The 17,352-nt window shown below is 50.9% G+C and overlaps 1 protein-coding gene across 7 annotated transcripts in view; it reads right to left on the bottom strand.

Annotated features, from left to right (window-relative positions):
* Positions 1 to 17,352, bottom strand: part of CTIF (cap binding complex dependent translation initiation factor) — a 333,464-nt gene that overhangs the window by 149,110 nt on the left and 167,002 nt on the right. For all 7 annotated transcript variants that reach the window (XM_009192699.3, XM_021930113.2, XM_017951713.2 and 4 more), the window contains one exon: positions 2,909 to 2,985. In XM_009192699.3, the coding sequence (XP_009190963.2) occupies positions 2,909 to 2,985 (77 nt within the window). The remainder of the gene's footprint in view (positions 1 to 2,908; positions 2,986 to 17,352) is intronic.

Raw genomic sequence — 17,352 nt, 5'->3', positions numbered from 1 at the left:
CGATGAAGACTAGGATTCTAGGTCCCAGTCTGAAAATCCTGCTCCAGGCTGTGGGAAATTGCACACTCCTAGCTTCAGCAACATGCCCAGGCTGCCTGGAGTTTGCAGCTGTCGGACACCAACTCCAGCCACTTTGCAGGAAGATAGAAAGCCACAGACTCCTCTCCATTCCAAGGAGAGCCACCGAGCCACCAGGGGGATATAGCTGGTCCCTTTCTTTCATGTGTCGGGGGGAGATCAGAGGCATGGCACAGATGCTGGCTGTGCCCTTTGGCCACCAAATCTGATTCTAGTCACTTCTCCCTTTGCTGCCATGCACACCCAGGAAATGCAAGCCCCTCCCAGTGTGGTTTAAGCCCAGAATATTAGGAAAGTGAACCTGCTGCACACAAGTGTGGACTTCCAAGGTCAAATATGTAGGTTTGACACTTAGCAAGGCTACTACTATGGGTCATTAGCTGGGAAGGTTAGGGGTCAACCTGATAATATTCTGCAGCTGCTCTTTGAATGTCAGAATCCCATGATTTCCCAAAATGGACTCAGGAGATTCCTGCTCGTAGACAAAAAGATCCTTAAATTATATGGCTGCCTGCTCTTCTGAAAGTCCCCATCACCTGGGGACTCCAGGACAGCTCCAGGCTGTGAGTGAGTAATGGATTCTACTGCATCCAGAAGTGGAATTTGAGTGGGGCGCCCCGGCCAGCACATGCTCCGTGTTCAGGCATGGCTGCTGCTCTGACTTGCATAGTCTGGCCCCAAACGGTCAAGATGTTTGCTCCATCAGTCTGTCTTTGGTCCAACTGAAAACTCTGTTCTTCCATCCAAGCTGACTTCCTCTAGTCTGGGTCCCTGTGGACATGGAGGCAGCAGCCTCTCATGTCTCCATATAAATCTTTCATGAGTTTCACGGCACGATGTTCCTTCCCTCCGGCCTCCTCTTCCCTGGCCCCGGCCCTCCAGCACTCCTCACAGGACATACTTTCCACCCCTTTAATCATCTTTATTGCCTCACTTTGGACCCTGGCCCGTCCACATCCTTTGGGAGGTGTGCTGACCTAACCCGGGCATTGGTGAATGTGAGCGCGGCTCAGCGGAAGCTCGGCTTCCCAGCCGTTGCATGCCACGCTCCTCTTCCTACATCCCTGGGTCACACTGCTGCTTTCCGGAGGCCTGCCACTGTCCCGGGTCTTCCTGCTGAGGGAGGTGACCTGGCCCAGAAATGGACATGCAGGCTGACTTGGATGCCGGGCGGCAGCCTGCCATTGCCTGGGTGTGGAGAGGTGGGGCAGAGGGTGACTTCTCATCAGGAAGCTCGGGGACTCTCCACACCTCCCAGACACACACTCTGGGTCTTCCCTGCCATCAGAGGCTACCGAGTCAGGGGCAGAGGACATAAAGCCTTTGCTCTCCCCGACATCTCCAAGGCCCCTGTGAACCCTATTCCTTCTTGAGGGGTGCTGCCTCCTTCTTCCCTCTACCAGGAACCCAGAAACCAGGAATTTGCCTCCGTGATGCTGCACGGCAAAAAGGCAGCACACACGATGCAATAAACTGTACTCTGGTCAAGGCAGGAACAGGACTTGGTCCACCTCTCCCTGTTCAGTGTTCCTTTTTGATGCCTGGTGCTTCTACAGAAAGTGTCTGGTGGTTCTGATTTCTAAGCCAGGACCCTGCCTTCTTCCCAAGATACTTATACTTTTGCCATCCTCTGTGAATGTGTTCAGATCCACTTAACCCATCAGTGGATGACAAGGCAGTCTGGGTACCCAGGCCTACATCCACTCCGAGAGTTGCAGTCACCACCTAATAATCCCTACTCAGGGCGTGCATGTGTAGGGAAGGATCAGAGACCCCGGTCTCAGCCTAAGGAGGTGGCCAGCCAGCCTGAGTACAGGCAATCCTAGGGTTCTGAGCAAGGCATGTCCACCGGCTGTTTCTTGGCCCTTGGAGAACATTCTCTGTTCATTAAAGGTAGAACCAAAAGCTGTCATCTTTATCTAAGAATACATTCCCTGTAGAGGAACACCTCATTTTAATTCCTCAGGCATAAGCCTTTTTGTTCATTCTTTTTTTGGTATTTCCATCCAGAAATAATTTATGCATATTCAAGCAAAAAATATACTCTAACTCCCCCTTTTGCATAAATGGCCACACATAAGAAACATTGCTCTGCACCTGAATTTTTTCACTTAAAATGTATCTTGAAGCTCTCCCCTTATAAGAAAGCCTTTTTGAAAATAAACACACACATTCTCAGGATACTCAATTTCAGCTGCATGTTCCTATCCAGGGCTACCTCATTGCCCCTTTCCTGGCCCCATTGTTACCCAGGACTCTGAGCTCCACAGGAGATCCCAGTTTCTGCCTTAGTTTAAGTGGGTTCCCCCAGGAATTTGGGAGCAGTAGCATGTGCCATTGCTGATCTCTGTGCTGCCTGTGACAGCAGAGCCAGCACGCATGAGGGACAACTCCCAGTGACCAGGGAGGAGGAAAACAGATACTCTTGTACTTGTGAGCTCCAGGAGCCTCCTGGAGGCCACGTCTCAAAACACACAGCCAGCTAGTCCTATTTTTTGAGGACCACTATTGAGGTCAGTGGAAAGAGCATTTTTCCTCCTGAACTGCAAAGCCTGGGCACTGCCTGACCCCCAGGAAGAGGCAGTGGTGATGGTGGGCTCTCGGTCAAACGGCTGAAGGGAGCCAACCCCTAGGCCAACGAGAGAAGTGGAGCTGCCACTCTGCCCATGGGGGAATCCCCAACCAGTAACCAATCCACAATGCCACCAACCCCGTCTCATCAGGACCAGCTGGTGACTGGGAAAAGCAAAATGCAGGCCAAAGCTGATGTTGCTACAGATGGCAGAAGCAGGAAAGGAAAACCCAAAGCTCATGACGAAGTCTCTCCTACCTTCGATCATTTCTCCTCCTGCGGAACAGCTTCTTGGTGTGTGCGATCTCCACTTCATGGGGCATCGGGTGGTAGCCCTGTGTCATGCGGGGAGGAAGGGGATCATTAGTAACTCCTGAAAGAGAGCAAAGCACCTCTGGGACTGCACTAAGTACACCAGCATCTAAGACAGAAAGACATCAAGAGTTTGGAGAGACTAGATTCTGACTACCAAATCCAGACTGAAAAAGGAAAAACAGTAGTCAATGAACTTCCTACCAGGCAATGATGCTGGAATTATAGAACCAAAGAACAGTAGGGACAATGAGGACCTTAGAATCCAATATGTCCAAGTCCTTGAATTACAGATGAGACATTCAAATCTGGAAAGATGAACAAGCTGGTTCAAGGTTTTGCAGAGAACGAACAGCAGAGCTGGGGCCAGGTTCTGCAGCTCACTGGCTGTGCATCCCAGGGCAAGTTACTTCTCTAAGCACAAGTTCCATAACAAAATGGGAACGTTAACCTTCTTCTCTGGGCTGCTAGAGGACCAAGGAGGTAAAATCTGAAAACCCTAAGCCCTGTGAAGAGGAAATTTGTCTCCTAAACCTAGTCGAGGCACCCCCAGTGAAATTTTTACCCAAGATCTTCTTTCCCTATATTGTCTAGGGAGTATTTAGGAAAACATGGAAATAGCTAAATTACTTTTTCAACATTATATTATTATTATTATTATTATTATTATTATTAGAGACAGGGTCTTGCTGTGTCACCCAGGCTGGAGCGCTGTGGTGCAAACACGGCTCACTGCAGCCTTGACCTCCTGAGCTCAAGCAATTCTCCTGCCTCAGCCTCCCATGTAGCCAGTATCATAGGCATGCATCACCACACGTGGCTCATTTTTTGATTTTTTGTAGAGATGGGGTCTCACTTTGTTGCCCAGGCTTCTTTTTCAACTTTAAAGGAGGAACTGGGGGAAATTCTAAGGACAGTCTTTTGTGTATTGTCACCATGACAGCAACTATTTATACATCTACATCAAGGTTGGAGAGAGGCCCTCGACTTGCAACCCAGGGCCGATCCTGCAAATGTAGAATCACAGGCAGAGCTATTTGCACAACCTGGGTTGATGGCCAGCTCTGCTTTTCCCACCTTTTCCCATTCCTCCTCCAGCAGAAAAGTGTGTTCTGGTGTGGACATGGCAGAGAACACCACCATGCACTACCATTCCATTATGAGCAGCCTGGGGTGGAGTAGGGGGTACCTAGACTTGGAGTCAAGTGGGAGAGAGTGGACTGACTGGCTTGGACCTGGGACACCTGGGTACAAGTCTGGATGCAGAGTCCGCAGCTTGAGGGTGAGCCCTACCCACCTGCAGGGACCTGTGCATGCGCTGGATGAGGGGAAGCCACAGGGTCCAGGCTGCTGGACAGCGGTCAGAGGGGGTCCATTTTTGCCCACTCCCCACCTTACAGGCAGGGAGCCTGAGGCCCAGAGTGGCCACACAGCAAGTTAGAGATTGCAGTCCTATGGGTTGCACCCTGTGGTGGGGCACATGTAGCCCTCTGGATTCACGCTCCATAAAGGAGGGTCTCACTGTTTTGCCTTCACAGGGCTCAGCCCCCAAGCTCGTGGTTGAAACTGACCGCCCTGGCTGTGCTGGGACTGGCCAGTTCTGGGGAGCTTCCCAGAGAGGTAATGGGAGAACAACAGACTCAGGAGGACACAGGGACCTTGGAGTTATGACCACTTGACCTGGACTGGATTGAGTGCAGGGAGGGAGCGACACATTTCAAAATATATTTTAATAACAATCCTTTCCTCTCACCCCTGTCTCTCTTGCCTCCAACAATCTAGCCAAGAAAGCATGAATGAATTCCGGGCTCCAGGCAGCCACAATGGGCCTCTGGGGCCTTAGGATGTGCTTTGTTTAATGGTTTTCTCAAAGGATATTATTTGTTTTCTTTAATACAAAACACAAATAAGGAAAAACACCAAGTCTTCCCCTCTCGTTTCCCCTCTCCCACCCTGACTAGGCTCTGGGCTGGCCCCCTTCCCTCCTTCCCTCCCTCCCTGCCTCTCCAGGTCACTTCAGGAACATGCTGGGTGTGCCCCAAGGAGACAATGGACAGGAAGCCAAGGCTCCCCACTCCGGCGGCGGGGACTAGGATCTCCGCTCTGAGGCCGGGCAGAGGGAACTGGCCATAGCCCCTGGTGTAACACAAGCCTAGGGGGTGCCAGCCTCCTTGGTCTGGGCCTCCAACCCTGGGCTCTAATCCACCTCCTGGCCTCCTTACCTGCACACAGGCAGCAGCCATGGGTAGCTAACCCTGTCCTAAGACTCAGTGTGACTCAATGGGGCACACCAGGCCACTCAGGCCTTCTCATGAAGCCACTGATACGTCCCCTGTGTTTACCCATCCATCCATCCATCCCAGAACAACTCACATACATCTAGTATATGTGTATAAACCATATGTGTAGTATATGTGTATAAACCATGACAGTGGTTAGAGGCCTGTGCTCTAGAGTTAGACTATGAATGTCAGATCCTGGCTCTTCCTCTTGATGGCTGTGTGACTTTGAGTAGATGACCTAACCTCTATGTGCCTCAGTTTCCATATCTGTAAAACGGACATAATAGCATCAGGCTGCTAGAATCCTTGTGAGGATTAAACGAGTTCAGAAACATGTCAAGAACATAGGATAATGCCTGATACATAGTAAGCCTCATTGTCATTATCACTGTCATCGATGCCATCATCATCATCATTGTCATCATCATCATCGTTATCTTTCCTGTGATCCTGACACTATGCTCAGGGCTGAGTATGCCAGGACAAACAAGGCAGCACAGGCACCTGCCATCATGGAGCCCCCAGCCTTGGAAAAGAGTCCAAAAGGAAGTGATTTGCAGGGAGGGAGGGCATGGGAAGCTCAGGCCATGGAAGGAAGAGAGAATCTGCACAGTGCCTGGTGGTCCAGGGTGGTGTAAAATAGAGGGATGCTCTATTTTACGCTCTTTTTGGCCTGAGGCTGGCAGACTACAGTGAGGCAAAAAATCAGTGGAACAAAGTGACAGAGGTGACAGAACAAAGCCTTGCACCCTCTGAGGTCCTCCCTCTCCAGGAACAATCCAGGCCAGGGCTATAGAGGGCTGGTCCTACCTATAAGGCCACGTGGAGCCTCAGCCTCAATGTGGCATCTAGGTGAATAAATGAACGAACCTTGCTGCCTTCCCTGGGGCCTTTTACGTAGAACTTCTGGCACTGGGAACCTCCTCCTGCATGCAATGGGGGGCACTGTGTTGACACAAGCTCCACTGAGAACCCCTCAAAATCAGCCACCTTGCTTTTCAAACTCAAGATGGTACCTGGTACCAAGAGACACATACAACTCAGGGTACTGCCTACACTCCTTCCAAAACAAGAACACTTAGGTGTTAACAGGGGGCAAGTGTGAGGCCAGCAGAAGAAAGGAGAAAGTCTGTACTAAGCCATACACCTGTCACCAGATGTGCAGCTCACGCAGGTTGGCAGAGCTTCTTTAAAGTCATTGGTGAGAGGTAAGGTGACATGTGAGTGGTCTTGGCAGCACTGTTCATAAGAGTGAAAACATGGCAACAACCTAGTGCCTGTCCACTGATGACTGGATAAATAAACTGTGGTACATCTATTCAATGGAATATTATATGGCCGTAAAGGGGAAGGAGGTTCTGCGCCACACTACAACATGAATGAACCTTGAAAACATCAGTTCAGAGAAAGAAGCTAGTTACAAAGGACCACAGAGTATATGATTTCAGTTTTTAAGAAACGTCCAGAACAGGCATATCTGCAGAGATGGAAAGTAGATTAGTGGTTGCCAGGGACTGGCAAGAGGGAGAATGAAGAACGACTGCTAACGGATGCTGCGTTTCTTTTGGGGTGATAACAACGTTCCAGAATTAGACAGTAGTGATGGTTGCCCAACCTCGTGAATACACTAAAAACCTCTAAAGTTGTATACTGTGAAAGGGTGAGGATCACGGTATGTAAATTATATCTCAATTAAAAAGGTGAAAAATATCTGGGGGCAGTATATTCCAGGTAGAGGGAATGGCATGTATTCAGAGGAAGAAAAAAAGGAGAATGAGGAAGAGGAGAAGGAGGAGGAAGAAGAAAGAAAGGAGAAGGAAGAGGAGGAGAAGGGAAAGAAGAAGAGGAGGAAAAGGAAAAGAAGGAAGAGGAGAAGAAGAGAAGATCAATCCAAACGAAAAGTGGCCCCCACCATTTAATCTCAAGGAAACAGCTGCCCTAAAACATTATCTGTTAAGATAGGGCTGGAAAAGGTGGCATGTCCAAGACAAGTGGCACCCAATGACAGGAAGGTCCAGTCCACTATGTTCCTGAAATCTGGAAAAAGTATAAGTTGTTGCTTCTGGTGGCCTGGTCAGGGGAGATAATATTCTGACTTTAGACCAAAGACCCCCTCTTTGCTTTTTAGAAAGGACAGATCCCTTGAGTGGTAAATGGGAAATGTATCCTTTAAAAGCACATACAGTGGTCTTTGCTTTAATTCTTTGCTCAACAAATCCTTCTACTATGTGTTTTGAAAGGGCCCCATGTAGACATCAGTCCAGGTATGAGTATCCCCTCCACCCCCTGCACTCCCCACACAAGAGAACCAGCCCTTGGGGTTCCCAGCTGGCTTTTTGTGTGTCTGGTCTACCTGAGTCGGATGTGCCTCTGTGGCACACAGGAACTACCAAGCCCTGCCTGCTTTACCCCAACCTCTCTGCATGAGAACCATTCTCCCCTGAGCTCTGAGACCTGGCTGCAGTTCCCCATCTGTCTAACATCTGACCACTTCCGGTAACTAAATGGGCCTGAGAGACAAGTAGATTATATAAACCAAGCCTCTCCAGGGAGGGAGGGAAGCTAATACTCCTTCCACACGCAGTGCCGGCAGAGTACACGTGGAACACACACGCGCACACACACTCCTGTCCTGAGGTCAGTGCTTGTGGAAGACATGACACTGAGGGGCGGCATGTTATTGCTGGTTGCAAAAACATGCTATGTAAAATCAGCCCATTCCAGGGCAGGCTGAGGCTGGTATCTCACAACCCAGTGTGGTGGGTATTTCCGAGGGATTAAGGGCAGGCCCAGCAGAGCTCTGGCCCCAGAACATGAGCCTCAGACAGTTATTAATCCTAGCTGGGAGTGCAAGGGCCTTGCCACCTGATGACAGCCATAAAAACATAATAATTCTTGAATCTGAGGGTGAGGGGATGGGGAGGGAGGGCAAAACAAACAGTGAGCAGAAAGCATGTGTGCCGGGCGGCTCTGTGACCAGCTGACACTGTGATAGGAGGATACGCCTTCCCTAGACAACAGGCTCCCAGCCACCCACCCGTCCATGCCTCCATCCCCCCATCCCTCCATGCACCTGCAATCTCATAAATATTGTTGTTTCAGGCACTATGGATACAATACTGAAATAGAAAGGCAATATGCTTGTTCTTACAGAGCACACTTTCTAATGAAAGGAGAGAGGCAACAAAGTATATCATATGATAAAGAACTATGTTTTGCTATGGAGCAAAACACAACAGGGCAAGGGGATGAGAGAGGCAGGGGTGGAGGGGTCAGGGAAGACCTCTCTGTTCAGGCAACACTTGACATCCACCCACCCTTGGCTCTCTCTCACTCGACAGATGCAGAAAGCCCGCCATGCAGCAGTACATCGGACGGAGAATAACATGAGAATAAGAACCTGTCCCAGGCCTAGGGGAGCTCAAGGGAACACAAACGAGGAAGCTGATAATGTGCCATGTGCGATAGTTGAAGTTGAACGGGCACCTCTGGCAGCCCAGAGGAAGGACCGAGGACTTCTTGGGAGAAGGGTCAGGGAAGGCTCTGCCAAGTGGGTGATAGTTGAGTGGAGCCCTAAGGCATTCAACGGGGGCACAAGAGAGGAGAAGAGGGCACGCCACAACCTCAACCTGGCAGGCCAATGGCAGCAGCGTCATGAGCTGAGTGCCGGGAGATGGGCTGGGCTCTGGGCAGAGGTGAAGCCCCGGCATTCTGAGGGCCATTGCTGGCGCTCCTGACCACAGTGCCTGGCGTGACCCCATCTGTAAAGTCCTCCTCACCCTCCGCAGGAGGTAGAATTGTGTTCCCCAAAAAGACTGGTTGGAGTCCTAATCCCGCGTACCTGTGAATGTGACTTTTTTGAAAATAGGATCTTTGCAGATATAATCAAGTTATGATGAAGTAAGTCCTATGGGATTTAGTGCGGCTCTAAATCCAACGATGGGTGTCCTTATAGGAAGAAGGAAATTTGAACACAGGGAGATGAGGAGACACAGAGGGAAGAAGGCCATGTGAAGATGGAGGCAGTGTTTGGAGTGAGGCAGACACAAGCCTTGGAGCGCCAAGCACTGCTGGCAGCCATGGGCAGCAGGGAAGAAGGGCCGAAGGCTCCTCCCCTACAGCCTCAGAAGAAGGCGCGTGGCCCGGCCAACGCCTCTAGACTGTGAGACGATGCACTGCTGTTGCCGTCAGCAATCGGTCGGGCTGTGCCCGTGGACATCCCCATTACCCGTGCTTCCCTGGAGACCACAGTGGAGTTACCAGTTGTCCAGCACAGCCCGATTCCTTCAGAGGCTAGAAAAGGCTCTTGTCTCCACCACTGCCTGCCAGGCGAGGTGGCTGGCATGCACTCAGGGGCCTCTGGTGTAAAAGTTGTTATCTCTAGCCAGTTCTCATACGGGGCCGAGATGTGCCCACCCTGAGGGGCCTGTGCCTGTCTCCCATGCTTCCTCCTTCCCCAGCCAAGGGTCCTCTGGGTGATGTCATAGGTTGAAGTGTGACCTCCAAATTCTTATGCTGAAGTCTTAACCCCTGGTTCCTCTGAGTGGCCTGATTGGGAAAGAGGGCTACTGCAGATGTAATTAAGTTAGGATGAGGACACACTGGAGTACGCATGTGTGGGGCCCCCGTCCAATATGACTGATGTACTTGTAAAAACAAGGCCGTGTGAGGAGTTGGGAGACACTGCAAGAAGCTGAGGGGCCACTAGAAGTTGGAAGGGAGCAATGGTCCTTCCGTAGCATCTTAGGGTGGGTGTGGCCCTGCCGACACCTTGATGTTGGAATTCTGCTTCCAGAACAGTGAGGCAAGAAGTTTCCATTCTAAGCCACCCAGTTTGTGGTCCTTCGTTATGGCGGCCCCGGGAAACTAACCCAGGCGGAGCGGTGGGCAAAATCACCCAGGCTGGGAAGGGATATTTTTCCGAGTCTATTTCCTTTGCCAAAATTTGAATTTGAATTTGAGATTTGAATTTGTATATGTTGAAAGCTCACCAGGTAATTCCCCTGTATTTCCAGCCCATTTTTATGGAACAGGAAGAGAAAGCTTAGTGAGGTCAAAGAAGTTGCCCACAGGGGCCCAACCAGTTAGCAGGAAGCCTGTGTCTTCCATCTCGGAGGCACATGGTCCCAATGGCAACGTCACATGGCCTACAGTACCAGGGCAGAGATGGGAGGCCAACCCCCTGGGAGCATCAGAGAGCTCTCTCCCCCCCACCATAGACCCCGTGGTGCTCAGCCACGCCCCCAGGCCTCTAGAAGCGAGGGGGAGGGGACAAGAGTAAGTCCCTCCCTGTCCAGCCTCATTTCTGTACTCAGAGACAGGCAGTCCCTCCCAGTGACCACTACGCTTCCCCCCAGGCCCAGAGGTGGGAGAGCTGGTATCTGGCAGGCACTGGTTCAGACAGCCTCCCATGTCTGCCTGGCATGTCCTTGCTGTAACCCCAGAGATGACCCTGGCCACAGCCCTTTTGGCAAGCTTGCCTGCTCGCCTCCCTTCTCCTCTCCAGAAAGGGGTATCCCTGGCCATCAAGCCCACCCTGCCCTTCACTCTACAGGCTGGGGAGTGGTGGTGGTGGTGGTGGTGGTGGAGGGGGTCGCCTGGCTGCTGTCCCTGCCCCAGTGAGGTTTTGAAGTGCCCCGCAGAGCTCAGTTCCATGGCCTACACTTTCATAAAATCCAATGCCCACTTAACCTTCACGAAAAATCTTCCTGACAGTCTCATGATCTTTGACCTCTGACCCCTGACCACAAATCTAGGTCTGATAGAAATCATCCAAGCCTAACTATCTCTAGGTCTATTATCTTTCTCTCTCCCATACGGCAGCTTTTTGAAAAGGAAGAAAGCATTATACAGACACAAAAGTCTTCCTCCTGCTTTGTTAAAAACAACCACACTAAACGCTTGCCTTTGCAAGGAAGCGTTGAGGCTGTACAGTGGTGGGGATCCTAGCCCAGGCCAGGGAAAGGGTGGGAGGTCCCAGGCAGGAGGTGGCCACACCAGGCTCCTCACCAGGCAGACCCTGCAGGTCCAACCCTGCTCCCCCACCAGCTGATCACCTGTCTGCCCCTACAGTGCCTGGATATCCACTCTGCCCTGGCTTCTTGGAAACTATGGTCCCCCTCCTCTTCTTCACAAGCTTCTATATTGATTACACCAGGTTTCTGTCACTCCCTGGGCACACCCAGAGAGCATTAGCCCCATGGAGGTAGGGCAGATCCTCAGGCCAAGTCCAGACCCTGCCAGCTCAGGACTTTGCAGACTCCCACCATCTCTAGCCCCAGCCTGGGGAGACGTCCCAAGGGGTGAACAGTACAAAGGAACCACAGCACTTGGTTAAAGGACCAGAAAAATCCCAAGCACAGCTCCTCTGACAATAAGCTTGTCTTAACAGCAGAGGCTTCCTCCTGCTGCGGGTCATGGGTTTTCATGTTTTTTTTTTTTTTATTTTCCTAAGAAGTTATCCTACCAAGGTCTCTCTCCACGTGCGCAGGATGTGTGGGTCACGTCCAAGCAGAAGTAAATAGGTAATGTTTCTAAAATTCCTGGAATCTCTAGGTTGCACAGCTATTCAGAGAAGTTGACCTGTTTCAGAAAGGAAAGTGGGGGGTGGGCAGGCTCACCCATGCTTAAATTTGTGGTTTTCTAACTTTTCTTTTATTATTTTTTTAATCAGCAGAGATCCTTTCAAAAACAATACCTTAGCTGAAGTTCTAATATAAAATCATAGATAATAAAAGTAAACATGGAATTTCTGGAAGCTGCCGCTGAGCCCTGGCACCCCACACCCGGCCTCCATCTGCCACACATCGGTGCCCTGGCACGTGAACCTAAAACTCTACCCATTCTGAAAAGCTCTGCTCTCAATACTATCCCAGAGGCTAGCTGCACAATGAGCTAGACAGTTTTCTAGACGAAGGGCTTCACTTAGGAACCCCAGACAGGTTTCAGTGGATTCCACGACCCCCTTAAAAGTGCATGTGAATATTTTGCCCAGAGAAGCCTTGTGGGTGAGAGCCCATGACATGCACCCTATATCCAGGTGGGTTTCATCTGCACAGCACTGCGGTTCCAGAGGCTGGGTCGCTGGAATGGGCAAGACTTCTTTGGATGCTCCAAGGCAATAACCACCCCTCTCCCACTTTTCTTTCCAATGGGGTTTCTTACTGTAACAGTCTAAAGAGTCCTGAATAAGAAACTGCACACACTCTTTGGGTGACCCAGGTCCTGGCCGTCGCTAAGCCTGGATCACCATGGACCATTCTTTTAATATCTAATTCTGCCCTCTCCTCTCTCTTGTGTAAAATGAGGATGAAAATATTTGCTCTTCCTACTTCCTTTGCCACACTATTAAGCCTTTCTTTGATTTCATGAGCCAATAAATTCTTTTTACATTTAAAATACTTTGAGTTGGGTTTCTGTTACTTGCAACCAAGAAAGTCCTATATAATTCAACATGATACAACTTTAGGTGTCAGTGGTGCTGATCTTATTATACCCAGGAAGTCATGGAAAGCAGACATGACGCCTCCCTTATTGCCCTCCATGGGTAGCCACGTCAGGAGGAATCCACCAGGCAATCTCAAATACAAATGACATTTACTTATTAATTTCTGAATAAACAGATAAAATAGGTGAGGACACTGATGCAAAGAACAGGGACTAGGGACCAACAGAAAAGTGTTAGAAGATTGTTTCTATATTTTATAGAGTAAAATGTACAGGAAACAATTAGTAAAATGCCACTTCTTCAACTACCATTGTCAGGCTTCCATTGTGCAGCCAGCGTAGTGCAGTGAAGGGAGGCCGTGTCTCCGTGTGTGGTTGGGGGACTGAGGCACTGGAGGATGACTGTGACTCCCTGTGTTGAAGACCAAATGAGACCAAAAGGCTACGGGCCTTCTCCAGGTCATGAACCCAGGAAAGATTTGAACACAGGCCACTTGCGCCCACGGTGTTCATGCTGCTCATTGACACGGGACAGTCACAAGAGAATGGGACTGGAGTGGACCGACATGCTCCACTCCCGGGAGAATGGGTATCTATTAAGGGTCCTAGACACACTTCTGAACTGAAAACGGCAACGCCTTCAAGCTGCTGCAGACCAGCGGCAGAAGGAGGCCCAAGAAATGTAAGAAGTACGAAGGGCCACGAGGAATGAGAGTTTCTGTTCTGCAGCCCCTGAAAAAAACCACCTGGGCATGATGAGACACATATCGCCGTGTCCCGGCCCCTCACGAAGTGGTGCATCTGTGCACAGACAAGACCCAGAGCCTCAAGAACTCTAGAGAGCAAGCTCAAGAGAAGGCAAAGCAATGTTCACGTTTGGGCCTCTTAGGGGGAAACCGCTGAGAAGTGGGCAACTTTGTGAAGAGTTTTATGTACCTGAGGAGGTTCAAAGACCATCATAGAATTGAAGCATCAACCAACTCCAGAAGAGGACTGACGTTCAACAAACCCTCAGAGGATGCCCACGGTGCCCTGTGAGCACGCTGTGTGCAGAGACACAGGAAAACAAGACTCCGCCTCTGTCCCCAAGAGGAGCATGGGCCCCTGGGGAAAATGGACCCGCAAACTGAGTGGAGTCACAATGGAAGAACATCCAAGGTCCAAGGAGCCATGAAGGAAAGGACACCCGAGGCCACCCTTTGAAGTGAACAGAGGCTCTGAGGTTAGAGTGAGAGAGGCACGGCCCATGCTTGGGGGGCTCTGCTCGGCTTCTTCTGAGCACGCTCTGCTGCAGCTCATTATACAAACTAGCAGTAGTCACGCTCGCGCAGGGCAGGGGCATCTGTGGGCAGCAGGGAGGGAGCCCCTGCCTAAACCACCCCCGCAGCCATGCTAAGATTCTGAGGTGTACCCCACTGTGCCGGGGGGAAGCCTCCAAGGCCTCACGTGAATGAACAGGTTCATCACTGTCCCGCTGTCTGCCCTGGTAGGTCAGAGCTGGCTGGAGAGGCCACGGGCAGGTGTATTAGCCTGTTCTCACGCTGCTAATAGAGATATACTCGAGATTAGGTAATTTATAAAGGAAAGAGTTTTAATGGACTCACAGTTCCACATGGCTGGGGAGGCCTCACAATTATGGCAGAGGGCAGAGGAGGAACAAAGTCACATCTTACATGGTGGCAGGAAAGAGAGTATGCACGGGGAACTCCCCTTTATAAAACCATCACATCTCATGAAACTTCCTACTACGAGAACAGCATGGAGGAAACCATCTCCCTTCAATTATCTCCACCTGGTCCAGCCCTTGGCACGTGGCAATTATTACAATTCAAAGTGAAACCTGGGTGGGGACACAGCCGAGCCATATCAGCATGGATAAGGAGGCCACAATGAAGGCGAGAGCAGCAGAACCTGCCTCAGGATCTGCCGGGCCAGTGTGGAGTGTGCTCACATGGAGTGTGAGAGCTGGGGGTTTGCAGGAATGCAGATCCAGGCGGCCTGAGCAGAGATCAGGCATTAAGCGGTTTAGCTAGATGCTGTCACTGCCACTTACTGCCAGAGCTGGCAGCAATGCCTACTTTATTTATGCTTCTAGTTTTCTCACCTAAAAGATGGTGGTAATAAAGAAGCATACGCACATCAGAGGACCATTATGAGGGTTAAATGAGATGACTGGGCATGTATGGCGCTTCGACAGCCCAGATCAAGAATGCCCCGCTGCATGCGGAGCCCCCGGGCTAGGAAGGCTCCAAACTGAGGCTTCCTAAGTACTTGCATCTTTGGTCTTTGTGCACCAGATGGGAAGCTGCCACCCAAACCCCAAAACCATCCTAGAACGTGGTCACACCTGTGTCAATCAACTAACCACCCGCTGAGCTCCCAGGCCGAGTCCAGGACACTCTCGGGCCAAAGCAGTCCCTGCAACCTCTGCTTCCTCCACACAGACCTGCACCACCCAGCCCCAGCCCCAGCCCCAGCCCCAGCTCCACGCTGGTACTTCCCAATCCCTCCCCTCATCTCATCACAGGACTCCAGGCAAGGCGGAGAGCTACAAGAGGGGAAGCTGCAAGGAGGTTCTGAAGAGCCAGGGAGAGGCCCGTCTCCCAGAGGACCAGCCAGTCTGTGAACCTGCTCAAGGGCAGAATGTTACTCAAAGGCCCTGAAGATTTCAGGCCTCGGCAGCCAAGAAACTTGACTAAGACAGTGAGTCTGACCAGCCTGCTGGGGCCGTCGGGCACCAGGAGGCTCGGGGGTATCTAAGAAGGTAGCCACGGCACAGATAAGAAGGGTGGGGAAGAGAGGGCCTCCCTCCTCAGGCCTGACTGAGAACCAGCAGGGACAGCTCAGCCTTGGTGCCGGAGGGACAGAAACGTGGGTCCCTCCTCCACGAAGCCAATTCGTGCTTTCATTCATTCAGGCAACACGAGGCAACACGAGGCTTACGAGGTGCCTTGGTACCGGAGGGTTGAAACGTGGGTCCTCCTCCGGGAAGCCAATCCGTGCTTTCATTCATTCAGGCAACACATTTCCACTGAGGTTTACGAGGTGCCAGGGGCTGTACTAGGTGCTGGGGATGCCACAGTGACCTAGTCACAGAGAAGAACTTCCACTCTACCGGGGGAAATGACAGTGCCCAGCCTGCAGCTAAAAACACCAAGGTCATTCAAACAGAAACAAGTGTGCTCAAAACCAAACCAAACCATAGGAAGGGGATAACGCTTTAGATTAGGGCATCAGAAGAGTTCCCCCTAAGAAAGGGACATGTGAGCCAGACCAGAAGGTCCAGGTTGAAAAGATCGGGAAAGATTCAAGGCTGAGAGAAAACAAATTAAATAGGGTATTCCTATTCTGTTTAGTCTTCAATACGTGAAGCTTAGAGTTTATTCAAATAAAGTAGTAGGCCTAAATTAGTAGTGCTCAACATTTCAAATTTCATAAACCAGTAAATTTAAAAATGGAGAACTGGGCTGTACACAGTGGCTCATGCCTGTAATCCCGGCACTTTGGGAGGCCGAGGTAGGAGAATCATTGGAACCCAGGAGTTCGAGACCAGCCGGGGCAACATAAGGAGACTCAGTCTCTAAAAATAAGATAAATACATAGTTGCCTCCCCAGGACGGAAGAGAGTCCCGTGCCACTTGCTGGGCCCTCCTAGCTCAGCATGCAGCCGGGGCGTCTCCTGCGACAGGTTTCAGGAGGGCAGCCCCTGCAGCTGAATCACCCAGCTGCCCAACAGCAGAGGCCAGGAAAGCAGCATTTTCATTCTCCCCTTGTGCACTTGGTGTTCCCTTCAAGCGCTCCCTTCATCCATAGGGTTTTCAGAGGGGAGTTTGCCTTTTTTTTTTTTTTATGATGACTGTGTTTTCCACTGAGTTGACTTTCAGGAGGCAGGGCCACATGGCTCCTGACTCTGGGCACACCCCATGCTTGACCTGGAAGGCCAGAGGCTCAGGGTATCAGATCCTGGGCTTCAGGACTGCAGGACTGCAGGGCTAGGGTGATGGATTCAAGGGTTGGATGCAATGGCATGATCACTATTCCTGGCTGCATCACAGCCTCCCAACAAGGGAGGTGCTTTCTGGCTTATCAGGAGGAGGTGATCCCTTAGGTTCTCACTACCCCCTCACATGTCATCTCTCAGGAGCAGCCCATCCAAAGGAAAAAGCTTCAGTCACTGCCCCCCAGTCCCCTCTGGCCTTGAGAACCACTTTAAACTTCTATTTACAGCAATGCAGCAGAAGGAGCACCGGGCTAGGGGCCAGGAGACCCGGGTGTCTGCCCTGGCGTTTGGAGTTAGACTGGAGAATGGTCAGCCGCTGATCTTTAAGGACCATCTGGGCCTCCCTTTCCCTGTGCGCCTGCCATCCCATCCCTGAACACACACTCCTCCTTCCAGGCTTTGTCTCCAGCCCGGAACATCTTCCCAGTTCTACTTACCCCTAAAATTCTGTCCAGCCTTTGCCATTAGCACAAATGCCCCTGACATGCAAAGCTGATCCCAGTTCCCATGAGAAGGAATCCATCTGGTCACACAGCACACTGGACAAACTTCCTAGTACTCCATCCTGCTGTCTGAATGGTCTAGATAGTTACTTAAATACTTGCCTACGCAAACAAGCTACAAACTTTCAGGAGCTCAGGAGCCATGTTTCCTTCACTTCT

Source organism: Papio anubis, chromosome 19 (genome assembly GCF_008728515.1).
Source record: "Papio anubis isolate 15944 chromosome 19, Panubis1.0, whole genome shotgun sequence".
Classification (NCBI taxonomy): Eukaryota; Metazoa; Chordata; class Mammalia; order Primates; family Cercopithecidae; genus Papio; species Papio anubis.
The sequence above is the reverse complement of the archived record's forward strand: the minus strand, read 5'-3'. Positions and strand labels throughout refer to the sequence as shown.